The sequence below is a fragment of the Parambassis ranga genome, chromosome 13 (genome assembly GCF_900634625.1).
Source record: "Parambassis ranga chromosome 13, fParRan2.1, whole genome shotgun sequence".
Taxonomy (NCBI): Eukaryota; Metazoa; Chordata; class Actinopteri; family Ambassidae; genus Parambassis; species Parambassis ranga.
The window spans coordinates 12,737,993-12,754,726 of NC_041033.1; the positions used below are offsets into that span (position 1 = coordinate 12,737,993).

Genomic DNA, 16,734 nt, shown 5'->3' on the forward strand with positions numbered 1-16,734 from the left:
TGACTTTACACTTAAGCAATGAAACAAAAAACAAACACTTAACGTCTTCTTATAACAGACTACTGAAAAAAAAAGAATTAAAATAAAAAACACTGCCCTGTGCATACAATTCTGTCTCTTTTACAAAATGACATGAGTAAATGAAACAGATAACAACAAAGGCGACAAAACAGTCAAAAAAGCCCAGTTTTAGCTTAATCCTCTCAATACAGCTGAATAGCCATATCTGAGTGCATATCTGAGCTCATTTATCTCTGTGTGCATAAACAGCAAGTGCTTGTTGTACCCTGTAGGGCAGAGAAGATAGTGGGTTGCGTCATGCTAATCACCATAATCTAATAGTGTGAGGACTACATGAGTTGGCTGCTCACTGATATCACCATGTCATAAATAACCATGATGCTCTGCTATTTGTTTGAGTGTGTGTACATATATTTGAGCATAGAACCCCAAGTGTGAGAAAATGTAATTGAAGCTGAAACACCCGCAGCCTCTGAAGTGTGAACTGTGTTTTCCATTCCCAGCGCTGATAGCCGTTTGGCTGTAAGGCTAACCACTAAAAACTTCCTCCAAACTCCATCACAACCAGCTAGTTAACTGCCAAGACTCCCTCCTGTAGCAGCTCAGAGTGAGGCAACATTTTATTAATTCATGCATCTGGGTTTGTACAAGGAGCTGAGCCAAAAGGCAGCGCATTCAGTCTGATTCTGAAAAGTGAACACAGCAGAGAAAAGCAGTGGCGTGAAACCAAACTATGGCTTTCTCAGGCAGTAGATGCTACAACGCATCAACATGTGGATGAGGCACTGCAGCTAGGATGAAGCTCTCTTGATAAACCAAAACAGGAATAAATATAAATATATAAGTACAAATGCCATTTGCAAATACCACAGGTATGGTACTGTACAGCATTTTTGTTCATAAAGCTATATCCGTCACTGGCAAAACACTCCACCATAAACAGTGGAAGAATAATTATATTATATTTGATAGTACAAAATCCAATGTGAAAAATGCCACACATTTCATCAAGTGACCTTGCTGATTCTCACTCGCAAACTAAAAAACAGATAAAAGAGTTACTAATAGTCCTTCAACATACTTTAATACTTTTTAGCAGTTCTGTGTTGATTTGAAACTTGCCCAACCATATCCACTCTTTTTAAAAGAGTTTGGGAAGCTAAATCATAAATCTAAAGTTATCCCTGTAGCTATTGATAAAACTGAAATGAATGACATGGATGCAAACTTTCTTGTGTAATCAACTTGATCTCATATGGCCCTACAGCTCAGCTGCATTTCCTCTCGACTCCATCTAGTGCTACAAACATAAGGCCTTTCCTACTGTATTACAGCTATGGTGATAAGATGTTTTTTTCTGATAGTCAAAGTTAGGAGCTCAGAGACAGACCTTTGTTATACATGGGGGACAGGCACATTTACAGAAAATAGGAAGTCATGTTTTTTCAAATTCACATTTAGAATGAAGGTCATTTAACAAACCAAAACAGGAATAAATATAAATGTCATTTGCAAATACCACTAGGTACTGTAACGTGAAGTAATTTTTTTTGTCCACTAAGGATTGTATCTGTCACTGACAAAACACAAAGACTTTATTATAAATATTGGCAGAGGAAATGATATCATATTTGACAGCATAAAAGAAGATGTGAACCATGCAACATATAAAATGATCTTTGGAACTGGCCATTAAGTCCAACCACAGCCAGATGCAGTGACAATAGCAACAGCAGCCAGTACATGTGTAATGTTCTTAGACAACATGGTTAAGTGTAAGAAGTTGAAAATAATTGTAAACGATATACAAATGTCTTATATCTACCAGCTGACTGGCATAGAAATGGATCTAAATTAGTGCTGAATGAAAGGCTGCACAGTAACCCAGCTGCAGAGAAGGCAGAATGAGTTGCAGTCTGAGGAAGTTGTTTCTTCTGACTATTGTAATACCACTAAAGCATGTTTGGAATGCATGTTTCTATTGTGCAAAAGGCTGGTGTTATAATCTGTAAGTAAAAGGAAGGTGGGCAACTTGAGGCAGGGAGGGATGATCCTTCTCAATATACAGTCAATGCTGTAAATTTGACTTTGTATCAGATTACATGTTTGTTACTGAATCTACTTTAAGCCAGGATGTGAAAACATAGACATGGCTCAGCAGCTCCGGTGATGAGTGCTTACAGAGCTTTAAAACAAAGCCAACAGCTATGATTTCTCAGCAGCAACAGATTAAGTGAGTCAAGATAAGACATAAGACAAATTAGGCTGTAATAGATAAACCCCCACACTAAAAGTAATAAATACAAGTTATAATCCTTCAGGTCTGTCACATTCTGCAGTGTAGCCTGTCCCACAGTGCAGTTCTATCACCCTGGAGCCTAAAAGCTCACCACTTCCTGTGACCAGCTGGACCTATCAATGGTGGTCAGGAGGCAATTGCAGCTTACCCTAGGAAGACGATCACAGAAAGGTCAAAGCAGTATCCGGTTAGACCCATGGGAGCTAAGGGGGTGCTTTTCTGATGACACATTGATCAATCCGTCTCTGGTATGACTCTGATCAGGGAGTGTGAAATACACACACATACACAAAGTGTTGATATGTTGGGTTCTAAGAATAAAGTAATACACTTGCACCATCAAAATCCAGACGACAGCCTGCTTCATCAAGAAGCCACAGTTACACATCACTAGTTACTTATGTTACAGCAGAAGTCTATAATGTCAAGTTCTACTTCCTGTCTAGCAAAAATGAACACTTTCCCTGAGATTATATTATCCTAATGTTGTAGCCCATCAGCCAACAGGCAAAAGAAAGACGCTGTGGAAATAAACAACACTCGTGGAGAGAAACACAAGCAAAATGATTAAAACTAATTTTTGTCACGGTCAACTCTTGAAGCTGAAAAATGTCTCGGGTAGACTGTGTAAAGCCAGAAGAGGAAGTAAGTTAAGCAAATGAGGAAGTGCTGACTGCGTTCATATCAATTCAGACTGAACCGTCTGTGTTAATAATTATATCTTGCTAACAAAACACTCACTTTCATCCTCACTTTTTTCCACTGTGAACATCAATGTACTCTTTATTTTACCTCTCTCCTCTGACAGTATGTAAAAACACGGTAAATACATTGCACCTCCATCCCACACAACTCAGCTGCTACTAAAGTCAAGACAAAACTCAGCAGAGTGTTGCTCAACAAAAAAAACAACACTACCTCAACTCTACTTCATCTCTACAGTGTGTGGCTCACAAGGGAGTGGGAACTAGATGAATAGAAAGTCTGGGGAAACTCTGGGGAAAACATTGTGGAGAAGACTGACGGCATCACATACTGCATATCCACCCACGCTGCATTTAGGGCTTGTGGCACACTTGGACCCTTCACTATGATTTGTAAACAGCTATCAACCTTTGCCAATCACTATCATTTAAGTCAGTAAGTATCAAGTACTGACGATGGAAGCGGTGGAAAACATAAGTAAGTGTTCTTGTATTTTAATTGAGGCTGAAATGAAAAAACACAGAGAAAGCAAACTCTTCTTTCTGGCCTGAGGCAGTGAGATTATATTTATCCTTACAGTTTTGCTTTTCAGCCTAAGCCATGTGCTAAGCTCAGCTGCAGCCTAACCACATACTAGTCTCTCACTGGCAGCCAAACGTCATTGGTTGATTCCATAGCATTCTTAAGTGTTCTGATACCCATTGGTTAGTGTCACTGCCACTGCCTTCTCCATTCAGACAATAGCAGCCTTTGTGTGTAATCCCTGGCTACTCTGTGTGTGTGTGTGTTTCCTCTGCTTCAAGCAGGAATTTCTGTCTATATGAACTCTTGGTGCAGTGAGCTGATGAAGAAAAAAATGAATTTCACATGATAAATGCAGTATTAACTTAAATAGAAGCCTCCTTTTCTCTGGTTGCCTTTGTGGGGATTTTCTGTCTGCAAGATTACAGTAATGGTAGCAGAGAACAATGTCACTGAAAACCTGGGGAAACAACATGATTATGTAATTCTTGGCCCCCGATCAGACAATAAACAAATTTCCTTGATAAATTGTTGAAGATCTAGAGGTGTCCAAACCAAATACCCAATATTGTGTCATTCAATGATTTGCTCTAAGGTCTTATCTGTCTGGGATTCCACTCTGTGACACCTACTGCACCCTTTCTGTTCCACTAACTACAAACAATAAACATATAAACACTTAGTACTGATGCCTCTTGTCACAGGTTGTTTCTTTAAGAACCAGTGAGCACACTGTGGCTAAAAAACAGGAATGAAGTATGAAGGCAGAAAACACAACTTCTAACTGAAATCAGAAAATATAAGGTAAGTTATAACACAGGAGAGCGGCACAGTAAAATAACTCAATAATATATAATAAGTGGACTAAACTGATTTTTATCAGGTTTGTGAACTTAACATAAAATCATCTGTCTCCCCTCAGGCAATGGTTTCTGCCCATTCATTTCCTCTGTCCAACAACCCAATCCATGAACTCCTGAAGACAGACATAAAAAGTTGTCTGGACAAGATGAGACATCACTGCCAGCAAGAAAAACCCAGAGACAGACCTAAAGAAAGCCTTTAATGAGGGACCTTTTTTAATACCGTTTCACATAGTTTATGAAAAGTTTAAGGAAATCTAATGAAGGCTATCTTGCCATCTTATAACACAATGAGAGCATACGATGCCTATTACAAAAAATGTCCAAAGGCTAATATTTCTGGTAAGTGCAGTAATTTGTCAGCACCTCTGAGGCAGCCAGTAACCACTGACTTAACGTTTTGTTGGCAAATAGCTCATTTAACTTCTTCCTGATCTTTTTGTTTTTTCCAAACAATGGAAACAACAGGGATGTCTCATCAATTGTGCATCAACATGTCAACTACTTATTTCCAGAGCACCTTGTAGACTTTTTGGACTCCCACAGTGACACAGAAAGATTACTCGAAGTAAGGCGGAAAAGGAGGCACTGTGCATTTTTCAGATAAAAGTACAGTAAACCAGAGGTAAGACAAGAACACGTTCAAGTAGATGGTAGAGATAGGGAGGCACAAAAACAAAATGACAGGCAGTCAGGCAGCTGTAGATTAAGCGCCATTCTAACCACAGATGCTCACATGCTCAAACCACAACACATCTCTCCTCTTGTTTTCATACATCTTGAGCTACAACCACCCTGGGGGATGGGTATGGGTGCAATTCTGCACACAAGTTACTCAGGATGAACTCCTAGATTACATATACTTCACACCTCTACCTCAACACTTCCAGGTGGGGTTATTAAGGGAAATTAGCACAATTGCTCAGCAGCACCATCACCACATGGAGTCATTTTCACACTTTTCACCTCAATATCTTACCTGGGCTGTGAATTCTCCTCGTACATGCGCTCCTTGCCCTCTTTGAATAAGCTGATGGTCTGCTTAGTCTTCTTGGTCAGGTTCTCCATGAAGACCCGGAAGTACTCATTGTCCCCTAGCGTCTCCATTTTGCCCTCATAGCGAGATAAAATGGTGCGCAGGTGCTGGTAGGTGTCTGGCAGCAGGTCCAGGATGTAAGGGGGGCTGTTCTTCAGAGCCAATTTGGGGTTTTGGCACAGGCGTACCACCTGCAGAAAGGGAGGATGTGAGGGGGAGGACAACATACAGTTAGAGACAAGAAATGGGTTTGAGAGGGTTCAAGAGAGAAACATGAGCTACAACATGACTGGAAAGTGAGAAACAAATCAGAATCGCACTGCGTGTCATTACATGTTCACATTCTGAGGTATTACTTGAATCATATAGACTTTTACATAACATGGCTCCTGTCTGTACGGATGCACTCAGCTTTAGTGCAAAATACTGTCAGAGAGCTCAAACGGGAGACCTGCAGAATAGGAAATGCCAACAAAATTAAAGACTGAGAGAAAGGCCTCTAAAAGCCCTGTCAGGCCCTGAGCTTTCAGAGTGCAGCAAGACTATGCATTATATAATGGAATACATACAGTGAGTGTATGATGGATTTGATCCCTTACAGCCTCACTTATTTGACCACTGTCACACCATTACTGTCTACACCAAAAAGATTAAAGAGGAGAAAGACAAGGGCATACCTTCATTAGTCTATACAGCTTTGCTGTTCTCATTGCGAAGCTATGTATCCTTCTCCTTTTTGTAGACTGCTTGCAACTTTCAGATAACTTGCCTATGGTCAAGCTGTCTGTCCCCACAATCTGATTCTTCAGAATGTATACAGAAGCTGTTGATGTGTTTACACTTCCCCATTTTAATCTGTACTTCAGATACCACTTCTGCCTGACAAGCAGACATTCTCATAACGTTTGAATAGGATGCAGTGTGGAACGGCATGCTCGCTGCGTGCACAAATGCACGTTTCATCCTCAGCAATGTTTAACCTTTCTTCACCCATCTCACTGTACTACTGCACTGTGTCTGAGTCACTTAGTTGACCATTATAAAGACACTGGCGGACAGCCTAGAACACTCTGTCATTAGGCTATATATTGGACACCACTCAAACTTACTTGTGTGATTGCAGATGCAGGAATCTACAAATCCGTTGACAAATTCAGCATGTCATGTCCTGCTTTGAACCCAAGTTGTTTTAAAGCTAGGTTATCAGGTTCAATGTGGTGACCAAACAATTGCATGTCAACAACAGGACATGGCTCATTCTTTGTGGACCAGGCCAAATTATTGTCTACTAATCATGTGTGGGTGAAAGAAAGAAATATGGCAGGAATAGCATTAAAGGAATGTCACCTCTTCTTCCTGAAAGCCAGCAGTCTGTTAGCAATAAGACCTCAACTGGACCTTGTTTATTCATTATAAACTGTAGAAACGTTACTTTTTTTATATGGTATATTTTCTGTAAACATGGGCCTAGGGTATAACAATCTTTATGTTTGACTGTAATATTTTAAGGCATATTCATGTTTGTTTTGGTGATCTCTGTGTGTCAAAGAACTGTCAGAGGTCTATTAATGCTGCACTTTCTAAAAGAGGATCTCTACCTGGAACACTCTGGCAGTGTACCAGCTGTTTTTCCATCACTGCAGTGTCAGACAACGTGTACTACGTTTCTTATGGTACATGACATGACGAGAGAGCTCATGATTCCAGATGCCTTATCATAGATTTGGCATATCAGGCATATTTTCCCTCAGTTTGCACATATGCTACTGTGCTCAGACAAGTTAGTTCATCATTACTATATCAAATGCCTCTCAAAAAGAACGAGGTCAAACTTGACTGGAAGGATATTTAAAGCAATACTAATTTTATATCATGTGAAAAGTTCCGGCTTATGGGCCTACGTTTGTGTCTGGTTCTTCTTCTCTCATGTCAATACTTTTAAACTAAGGTTTTCAGTAGATATCAAGAATCCCCAAAATACATAAAGCATTAGCATCAACAAGCACGTCTGCCACAAAAGTGTATTCATGCAGATTCTTGGGTATTTTGATCATTTAGGCAACCCTACCCCACTGAATGTAACCCCTTTCCAGGCCTCATAAAGCAGGACATCTCTGGTTGTGTCTTAGACTAGATATGATGATTGTCAAGGTAACACCATGAACATTATCATCTTCCACGCCAACACTGTACCCATAACTCAGCCAAACACATGTTCATGCATGCACACATACAAGGACACAAGAAGCGAGTGCTTTTGTACGTCAATTATATTAAGGCTTCTCTCTTCAAGCAAAACAGCTACCTGCCTTCAAGCTAAACTGCATTCCACTCATCTTGGTCTCTTTTCTGTCTGTCTCAGTCTCTCCTGGATGATTCTGCACCTTGCACAAACATGGTAGATTTTCTGCATCAACTTTAAGGCGTTTAAAGTTTAACCAGCTTGAAGAAATCTTGGCTCTGACGATCTGTTCATTTTTTTTCTTTCTTTTTTTTCTGTGTGCTGTAAACAAGCAACTTTGGTTTCCACAGTGACCACTCCTGGAAAACAGATTCTGCTCTTCATTTAGCAAAGGGAAACAGACATTTAGGCCTTCCTCTACAGTTCTACTCAGACTTAGACTAAACTGTATTGATCCCTTTGGGATGACTCCCCAGGAAAATTAAGTACAATATCTATAATGACAGTAGGCAGCATAAGGAAGTGTTGTCACACATTGGTGGCCATGCTCAAATGCAGAGACCAGAAAAAAGCATGTATTTTAGGCAGTGTAAACAATGTACACAGAGCAGCATGAAAGGCTTCATGCATGACACTTTTAAACAACACAACTCTTATGTGTACATTTTACACAAATGTAACCCTGAATCACAAAACTAACATTAATATAATATTCGAGTACATTCATGACCTGAAAATCACATGCTGTTATTTTGAAAAATGTCTGGTTGAAAAAGTATAAATTGGTGGTAACACTTTTCTTCAAATATAGCTTTAGATTTAGTTACATGAAGAGCACATTTGACCTAAAGCACACAGCAACGCACTTGTAAATAATGAAACACTTTAACCTAATGTCAGCAAAGCATTTCAATTTATGGACATTGCCCCTAACGCTGAATGCTTCTAAGAACAGGTGTAGCAGGTCACCTCTGAAGAATTGCTGTGCAAACCTGAACCTACATCCTTAACAGGAGGTGTTTTGTGTTACTGCACTGTAATTCTGTAGGCGGTGGTGGTTGCTCTTTGGTCTGGCTGGGCTGTGGTTTTACTTCATTCAGATAGTGTCGAGCAATATAGCTGCTTCTATTTTAAACAACCTAGAAGACTAAAAATACTTTGGTCATATAGTCATTTCAAAAGGTAAGATGTTCTTTTTTTCCCAGTTCGCTGCTACTGCCCTTCAACCATTTCACTGGTTCAGATGAACGTGGTAAATTATTCCCGTACTGTAAACTGAAAACATTTAACTAACTACGCAGTTGATAGAAGTGGTGTCACGGCAGCTGTCCAGTAAGAGTGAATGACTAGAATGACCATTAGGATATTTTAAAACTTAAACTTTACAATAACAGCATTCAGTATTTAGAAAGAACAAAACTATTATCAGAACTATTAAATACGACTAATTTTTCAGTGACACTTCCTTAATAAATACAACACCATTCTAAACATAGCTTCTATCACAGACATTAATGGAGCAAAATCAATCAGATTATAGTAGGTTTGTCTCTTAAACATTAAACTTAAAGCCAGAAGCTCACACAGAAATAGGTGGAGAGCCAAAAAGCTGCATGAATCTCACAGGAAACTGGGGTCAAACTCTTACAGACGTTTTTCCCCAGAAGTAAAACTGTGAGGTGAGTCTCCACTGTGAATGAGCATAATTGGCCAAGTTGAATGGACACATTTCTGTTTTTTCTTAATGATTTGTTACACTTTCCAAAGGCTAACAGACAGCTGACTGTGGACGTTTGAGCTACAGCGTTCAGGACAAACTGTTACAGTGCTAGCTGTCCAGTACATTCAATTCACTGACATACATTTATTAAATCCAATTATATGTCATGTCTTTAAGCACATCACCTTCTTAGGTAAAGCTGAAGCCTGTGATACACTTATTATCAAAAAGCTAATGCTATGCAACACCTATCCTAGTTAGCCGAGTATTAACAGCATTAGCACACCAACTCTTCCTATCTCCGTGGACTATCGTTAATGTTAGGCTGTTTCTAAATGTCTGTCATGTAAAGTGTTGCAATTTAACTTGGTACACACAGAGTTTAGGTCAGCAATTGCACTAAAGTTAGCGAAACCAGTCTTATCCCAGCTGAGAGGCTAACTTCACATTAGCATCAACTGCAGCAGGCGAATATTAGCTAGCTTATCGCTAGTTAGCTGCAATTAGCTAGGAATAACCATAGGTATCCTCCACCACTTAAGCTTATGTCAACGACTGCTTAATGCTGATCATCACAAACCTTGTCCATCAGTTTCCAGCATTTCTCCACCGTCTTTTTGTCCACGGCCCCGGGCTGGTGATGGGAGTGGAGGTGGTGATGGTGTGGCTGGAAGGCATCCTTCATCATTCCGATGAGCCCCCCGCCTTTCTTCAGATTCCCTGCCATGTTCGGGCTCGGCTACGGCTGTCCACTGCGACAGACAGGCGAGGCAGGGCAGGGGTCAGGGGGACCGAACCGCCGCCTGGAGTTAGCTGGACCGGGCGATGGTGATCCGGTACCCCCCTGCGAGGACAGCGCCCGAGTGGCGAATCCGAGCCAGGGTCCGACAGGGGGTAGACAGAGGGAGGTAGGGCTATCGGATAAATGCTCCCATCAGTAAACCTAACATGGGTTTGTCAGATAAATGTCCTGGTAGTGGATAAAACAAGCCCAACTCACACCCTGCGACAGTCGCTCTGTGCTGCAGCTAGCTGCGCGGCTCACCGTCTCTCTGCAGGGACCCACGCAGGCTAATTAGCAGAGCAGCAGACCTGTTTCTGCTCGCCCTCAGCTGGAGGACAAAGGCGCCGTTTCTCTGTCCAGACGCCTTCTGGACTCTCGTGTGTCCTCGTTCCCCTTTTTGTCAGCAGCAGCTCTTTTCGCCTGTATCGTGTCTTGACGGGAAGTTGAGTGGCTGTGTGACAGTGTCAGCCCTCCTCCGCGGGCTGAGATAATGACGGAAGAGATCCCACAACAGTGACCGAGGAGAGGAAGTTGCGCTTAAACCTGCGAAAGCTTCACGTTGAAACACGGGAACAGGGGCGAATAAATAATTGTAAGACTTAAACATTGCCTAGTATGTTTCTGTTCCCCTGTGACGTGTATGTGCGGCCCTTTCTTTTCCTGTACGTCCCCTTCCGTTCACCCCCCACTCAAAACTCCACGCCTTCTCGGTGCGCGTTCCCGACCCATGAATGTAGCCGGGGGCGCGCACCCGCCCGCACAAGCATTCATAAAACGTTCAAGAGCTGCTGAATGCAGCCCTGGATTTTCACGGCGCGAGCTTTGGTCACCCCTGGCAACAAAGGACGCCTTGAAGGATCCAAAGCCGCGAAAAGTGTGTGTGTGTGTGTGTGTGTGTGTGTGTGTAAACTAAAAACACAACCGTCCTGCCGTCAAGTTGTGATTGGCTGTTAGTAAAGTCAGTCAACTATCAAGCAAATTGGACAGCTGATCACCATGGCAACTCACTCAGCAACTAGTGCCCAGTAACAAAGACTCATCCATATACAGTTAGTTTATAGTTTGTGTGCTCAGAGGTCTGAACAGGCTGCCAGCAAACATGCCCCCCAACAAAAAGACAAAAAAGACCACAAAGAAAAGTCCAGAGAAAAGTAACTTTGCTTGTAGCATATTTTTTGTGATGTTAAGTTATGCTTTTCTCTCAAGGACTCTTATCTTGCTGCAGGAGAAAATGATTTGGAACAACAGTACAGGCGCAGTGTTCTCGATGTAGCCATCCTACGGGATCACATAGGTGAGTTTGAAGTTTTTGTTTATAAATAGCCTAATGTGGGATTTATTGGTACAATGGTCTGAACTGCCCATCTGTGTGTGTTATGGTAATTATTCTGTGTTTTTATTGCTCTGTGATTATTGAAAAACTTAGTTTTCCAATAATTCAAAACTTAAAAAAACTTCCCCCTTGTAAGAGCTAAAAGCAGAACTGTTTTTGACTTTGTTGCCCTAAAATCTCAAAATAATAAGAGGTCATTTGTTCTTGATTAACTGTGCCACTGCCACTTTCTGTTTGTCAGTATGTGTCGTTAAACTAGGGACAATACCCATGAAAGAATTCTACCATAGATGGTTTTGATTTCAATAGGAATACAATAGAAATGGGAGAATGAAAGAAATTCCCGCTGTAAACTGAAATCCCCATGGTGAATTTTTTTGGCTTGGTAAATATGCAAAGTGTTGTAGCAGGTTCATGTGCAGTGAGCTGGCAATCCAGCCAAGTAGGTGGCAGCTCAACTAAACTACAAATACTTTGAAACTGCAGTGAATGATTCATATTTACCTATATTTATTAAAGTAAATGTATTCTGACCACCACTTACACAAACACAAACGTAAATCCATTCTGTGTATTACTCCTCAGACAGTACTGCTGATATTCAGCATCCATTCAGCCATCATCTGAACCCGCTTTGTCCTGTAGTACAGGGTCACAGGGAGCTGGAGCCTGTCCCTGCTTCATGTTCAGCATGTTTCATGAAATATTTTGATTCAGAGGTCTCCAAATGTTTTGCCAATAGAACTGTAATTGCATCATTGCAACTTTCACTTAAAGAACATCTAGCTCTGGCCTGCACATCCATGTTTGTGTTTTACCACAGCGTTACAGTGCGAGTCAGTCAGGAAGGTGCAGTCTGATAGAAGTGACCTGAGAAGACAAGTGAGAGACATGGAGCAGAAGCTGCAGCACGAGAGACAAGACCACAGGGACATCAGCTCTGGTGAGTACAGAACAGACACGAATCAAAAATTAGCCTCTCTTTTAATAACCTATGCAAAGTGTGGCACCCTTTGGGGATGGAGGACAAGGGGCGTGTTTGCCAAGGTTACGGTAATTTTTGAGGAACAAAAAGTCTAATTAGCTGTGTGCCTAAGCTGATTGCAGCTGTACAAAGTGAATCAGCAATGAAGTCTGACATAGCTGACATGAATGTCACTCCAGATCTCAGCCGTCAGTACAAAACCATGCAGACAGAGCTGAGCAGCAAGGTGAAGAGGCTGGAGAAGGAGGTCAGCCAGCTGACGGAGGAGCTCGGTATGGATAAATCTATTTTTTAGCTATACTTAAATGTATTCATTTATAGTCATAGAAGACCCAGTAAAAAGCACTGATCAGCCTGTGTGTATTTGTCTAGGCCTGTGTCAGGAAGAACTGAAAAAAGAGAAAAAAGCGCATCAACACATGGAGCTCAAGAAGGACTACATCATAGCGGACCTCCAGTACAAGCTGGACAGCATGGAAACAGGCTATGAGAAGGTCCTGCACGTAAGTTTCAGCACAAGCAGTGTTCTAACCTCATCCATTTGTTCTGGTGATGACACGGTGTTTTTTTGGTCTGTGTTGGATCAACCTTATATCTAAATGCTTCTGTTCAGAAGTGATAGGCAGGGATTAGCACTTCTACAGCACATAATATCAGAATTGAGAATACAGTAAGTGTGTCGCAAACATCCATCCATCATCCCAGGGTCACAGGGGGCTGGAGCCTATCCCAGCGGGGTACACCCTGGACCAGTTCACCATTTACATTCACCATTCACACTCACACCTTTAGAGTGACCACTTGATCTAACAAGCACATCTTAAGAAAGTGGGAGGACAAAAGGGCAGGCACAGGGAGAACATGCAAACTCCACCACAGTGCAAACACGAAAGTACAAAAGACCTTGGATCTCAGACCAGCCATGTATGAGCTGTTTGACAGTCAGACACCTGACGTAGCTCAGTCTACTCTTTTGCCCTATTCTGAACCAATAAAGTTTAAGAGTCACATAGTACCACCGAGCGGAAGCCTCCAGAGCTGAGACATGACACCAATGCTGTGTGTTAAAAACTGCAGTTCACCCCGCAGCCTCTAGGGACTGGCCCATAGACCTCCATATAACTGGGCAACATTACAGCAGAAACAAAGATGTTTACAGATGGTACAAAAATGAAAACGTCCTGTTTTGTGATGACTGTGCGGGGGCTGACTTCTTTTTGATTTTAATTTTTATTTAATTTTTTTTTATTTTAATTACATTAGGATTTAAAATTGTGCATCATTATGGGCATGACCGCTGTGAGGTGGGTGTCGATTCACAGCGTGAGCTTCCAGCTTTCACGACTGCCTGTCTGCTTGTCTGTATTTGGAGTTTAGGCAGACTGTGCCAATAAGGTTGAAACCTCCCACTCAAAACTGCTTCAGACACCTGCTGGTGATGCCACAGAAGCTAGTTGTTTACTGTCTATGGGTAACACTCAGAGTTGTCATGCACAGTAACCTTTTAGTTTATGCATCAATTTCATTACTTAAAGAGCTAGCATGTAGGAATTAGTGCCATCTTCTGGTACCCATACTGTGTGCCTGCCATGGACCAATCAGCATCCTGTGAGGAAGTGCTGGTGGTATGGGCATGCTTTCAATGTGGGACTGCCTTTTATACAAGTTTTCCTAACAAAGATTGCTCTGCTGCACTGAAGATTACTCTCCAACATTGGAAATGCTGCTTACCATTCTCAGCAGCTTCCTGTGTTTCCTCTTCAGAGGTTTATTGATCTGAGATGGAGGTTTGGAAGAGGCTGGAGGGTTAGGATATTTACAGTGGTGTCCACCAAATGTAGTGCCTTCCTTCTGTTAATATCCACAATAATAAAAAATGTGCTGCTAAGCAACACATTATCACTCAAAACTAGAACAACACTTGAATATGACAAAACATGATTTTCCATTCAGGAATGGGGGTCACTGTTAGGTACAGCCTGGCTGCCTGATCACAGACACTACATGCAAATGCTCAGCACTCAGATCTTCAAAGGTAAATGGTCAAGCCTTGAGCTGTGTTAGAGGGCTCAGCCTGTGATGATAGATAGGATTTTAATATGTAATTAACATTATTTCTCTCTTTCCCTAGTCTGACACAGAATCTAATTAAGTCTGTTCTCCATCAGCTCACTCTTGAAAACTCATCAGAGATAAAGATGGAGGGGGCGGGGGTGTATCAGGTTAGACATCCAATTTAAAAGAATTGCATCTTAATTTTACGGATGTTTTCTGCAGGACACTCTCGACAGCCTGAGTACCAAGCTGGCTGCGGCTCAGCAGGGATGGGAGGACATGAATACAACCCTTCATCAAAATTACAAGGAGCTGCTCTCTGAGTTCGGCCTAAATGCACTGGACATTTAAAAGACACGGTGGTGGTGTGTTTTTTTCAGTGAGGCTCCTGCTTCAGCTGTTTGCAACTCACATTGTAGTCTGCTAAACACAGAGATGAATGGTGTTATATATTTGACTAAATAGTTAATAGTTATAATAGTTATAAATGCATGTATTCAGTCGTGTACCTGGTACTGTTTGTAATGTTGTCTAACATCCACTAGATGTAGCTAATGTCTGTTTATGGACAGGGTGCCTGTGGCCAGAATAAAGAGTGTAACAGCGTGTATTCTTTGTTATATATGTTTGTCGCTTTGAGGCAGAATATGTTAAGTGGAATAACACCATGGGAGGATTACACTAAGTACACTAAGCTGGGAACTGTGACTATCATGATTTGACAACAAGATTTGAGCAAAGATGGCAGTCTAGATAGGTTTTTTTCTATTTAGAGGAGATATGATAAAAGGCAAGAAAGCAGAAGGTGAAACTGGCCACAAGCAAAAAGTAAACTGAAAATAACGTCCAGTATAGACAATAAAAAGGGAAAGGCAAAATAACAGTTAATGATGCAGGAAATATGATTTCAGCGGCCCAGCATCAATAAAGCCTGACTTCCCCTGCGGGGAAAGAGATAAACTGATTTTACTTCCAAGGCTGTCATTTGTGCATCTTTTTCATGGCCCGGTGAATTTTTTTAGCTTCTCTTCTGTGGGGTAATGAATCATTTACTCAGGGATTAAGATCATTCTGAGCTCTAACGACCAATTAACACAGAAACTCAAGAGTCCTTTATCTGAAAACTAATATCTTCTCCTCAAACCACAAGGAGCTCTCGCTGTCAGAGGGTTCATGTTTCTGTTTGTTTATAGTTTAATAGGGTTGACTGCAGCCTGAAACTAGAATAAGCTTTGTGCACCTGTTAGTCAGAGAACACAGACAAATGTCTACCAGCAGTGTGCCTTAAGTAATGTACTTACACATTATATAAATGTATTTAATTATGTTTCTTTACTGGCACCTTGTAGGGAAACCTAAAATGAAAAAAAGGATTGAATGTAACCTAAAAGTCATTTTTAGAAAATGCAGCACATATTTTACACATATAGTTCCCTCCTAGTCAGTCAAAGAGAATCCAGAAGTCGTCATCTAGGACCTCCACAAAGTGTCCCACATGCCTGGATGACTGCACACAGTGCTGTTCTCAGGTGGTGAAAAGCTGCAGTTTTTAATAACCCAAAACTAAACATTGACCATGTATTGAAAGCTTATCGATCACCCCTTAAACATACAGTATATTGTACATTCTTTGCACAACTAGAAGGCAGAACATCAAGATGCTGCTTTGTAGATGGGGAACAAGATTAATGAACAGATTCTAATTTGAACTCTGTCATCGCAGCACCGGTTTAGAGATGGATGAGGCTCTATAAAACATAGAGTCATTATGGAAAGTGACTGGTGTTTATTTAATCCAAGGTCAAGTAATCAGGCCAACAGACAACACAACTTGTATCTGACCGTTCATCTGACTGGTTTTCACGATAAAAGGCTCAGTGCTTTTGTTTTTTTCTGGTACCTGATAAAGAGGGCCGTCTGCTGCACGTCCTCTGGAATGTGACTTGGATGTCTCCGCCTGCTCAGCTTTTAGGTAACTATACAATGAGATTGCCTCCATAGGATGAATTTATGTTGCCCACACCTTCACGGAACACACACAAACACACCTGTGCATGCACAAGCAGTCCAACATACACACATCCAGGTAATCAATGCTTCCTCATCTGTGGGCCATCGATCACAGCAGCAGTGAGAAGTGAGGGACTGAAACACAAAGTAAATGAAGCTCCATTTTATTTCTCTGAAAGACAAACAATGTCAAGATGTTTTGGTCAATATGTTCAACAA

General features: G+C 41.3%; 2 protein-coding genes across 3 annotated transcripts in view; one reads left to right on the forward strand and one right to left on the reverse strand.

The window, feature by feature from the left end:
- The window catches only part of cbl (Cbl proto-oncogene, E3 ubiquitin protein ligase), a 28,726-nt gene extending 17,917 nt beyond the window's left edge, over positions 1–10,809 (reverse strand). Inside the window, exons 1-3 of one of the 2 annotated variants that reach the window (XM_028418760.1) lie at positions 10,349–10,809; positions 9,929–10,262; positions 5,390–5,637 (exon numbers count right to left, since the gene is read on the reverse strand). In XM_028418760.1, coding sequence (XP_028274561.1) covers positions 5,390–5,637; positions 9,929–10,075 — 395 coding nt within the window. In that variant the 5' untranslated portion in view covers positions 10,076–10,262; positions 10,349–10,809. Of the gene's footprint in view, positions 1–5,389; positions 5,638–9,928; positions 10,263–10,348 lie in introns of those variants that run through there. The other variant, XM_028418761.1, reaches the window with a different exon arrangement.
- Positions 10,810–11,161: 352 nt separating this feature from the next.
- Positions 11,162–14,856, forward strand: drc12 (dynein regulatory complex subunit 12 homolog). The gene is made up of 6 exons (XM_028418767.1): positions 11,162–11,283; positions 11,358–11,426; positions 12,289–12,408; positions 12,630–12,722; positions 12,823–12,953; positions 14,728–14,856. Exons 1-6 carry the CDS (start codon positions 11,232–11,234, stop codon positions 14,854–14,856), a joined length of 594 nt encoding a protein of 197 aa, XP_028274568.1. The 5' UTR covers positions 11,162–11,231.
- The last annotated feature ends 1,878 nt before the right edge of the window (positions 14,857–16,734 follow it).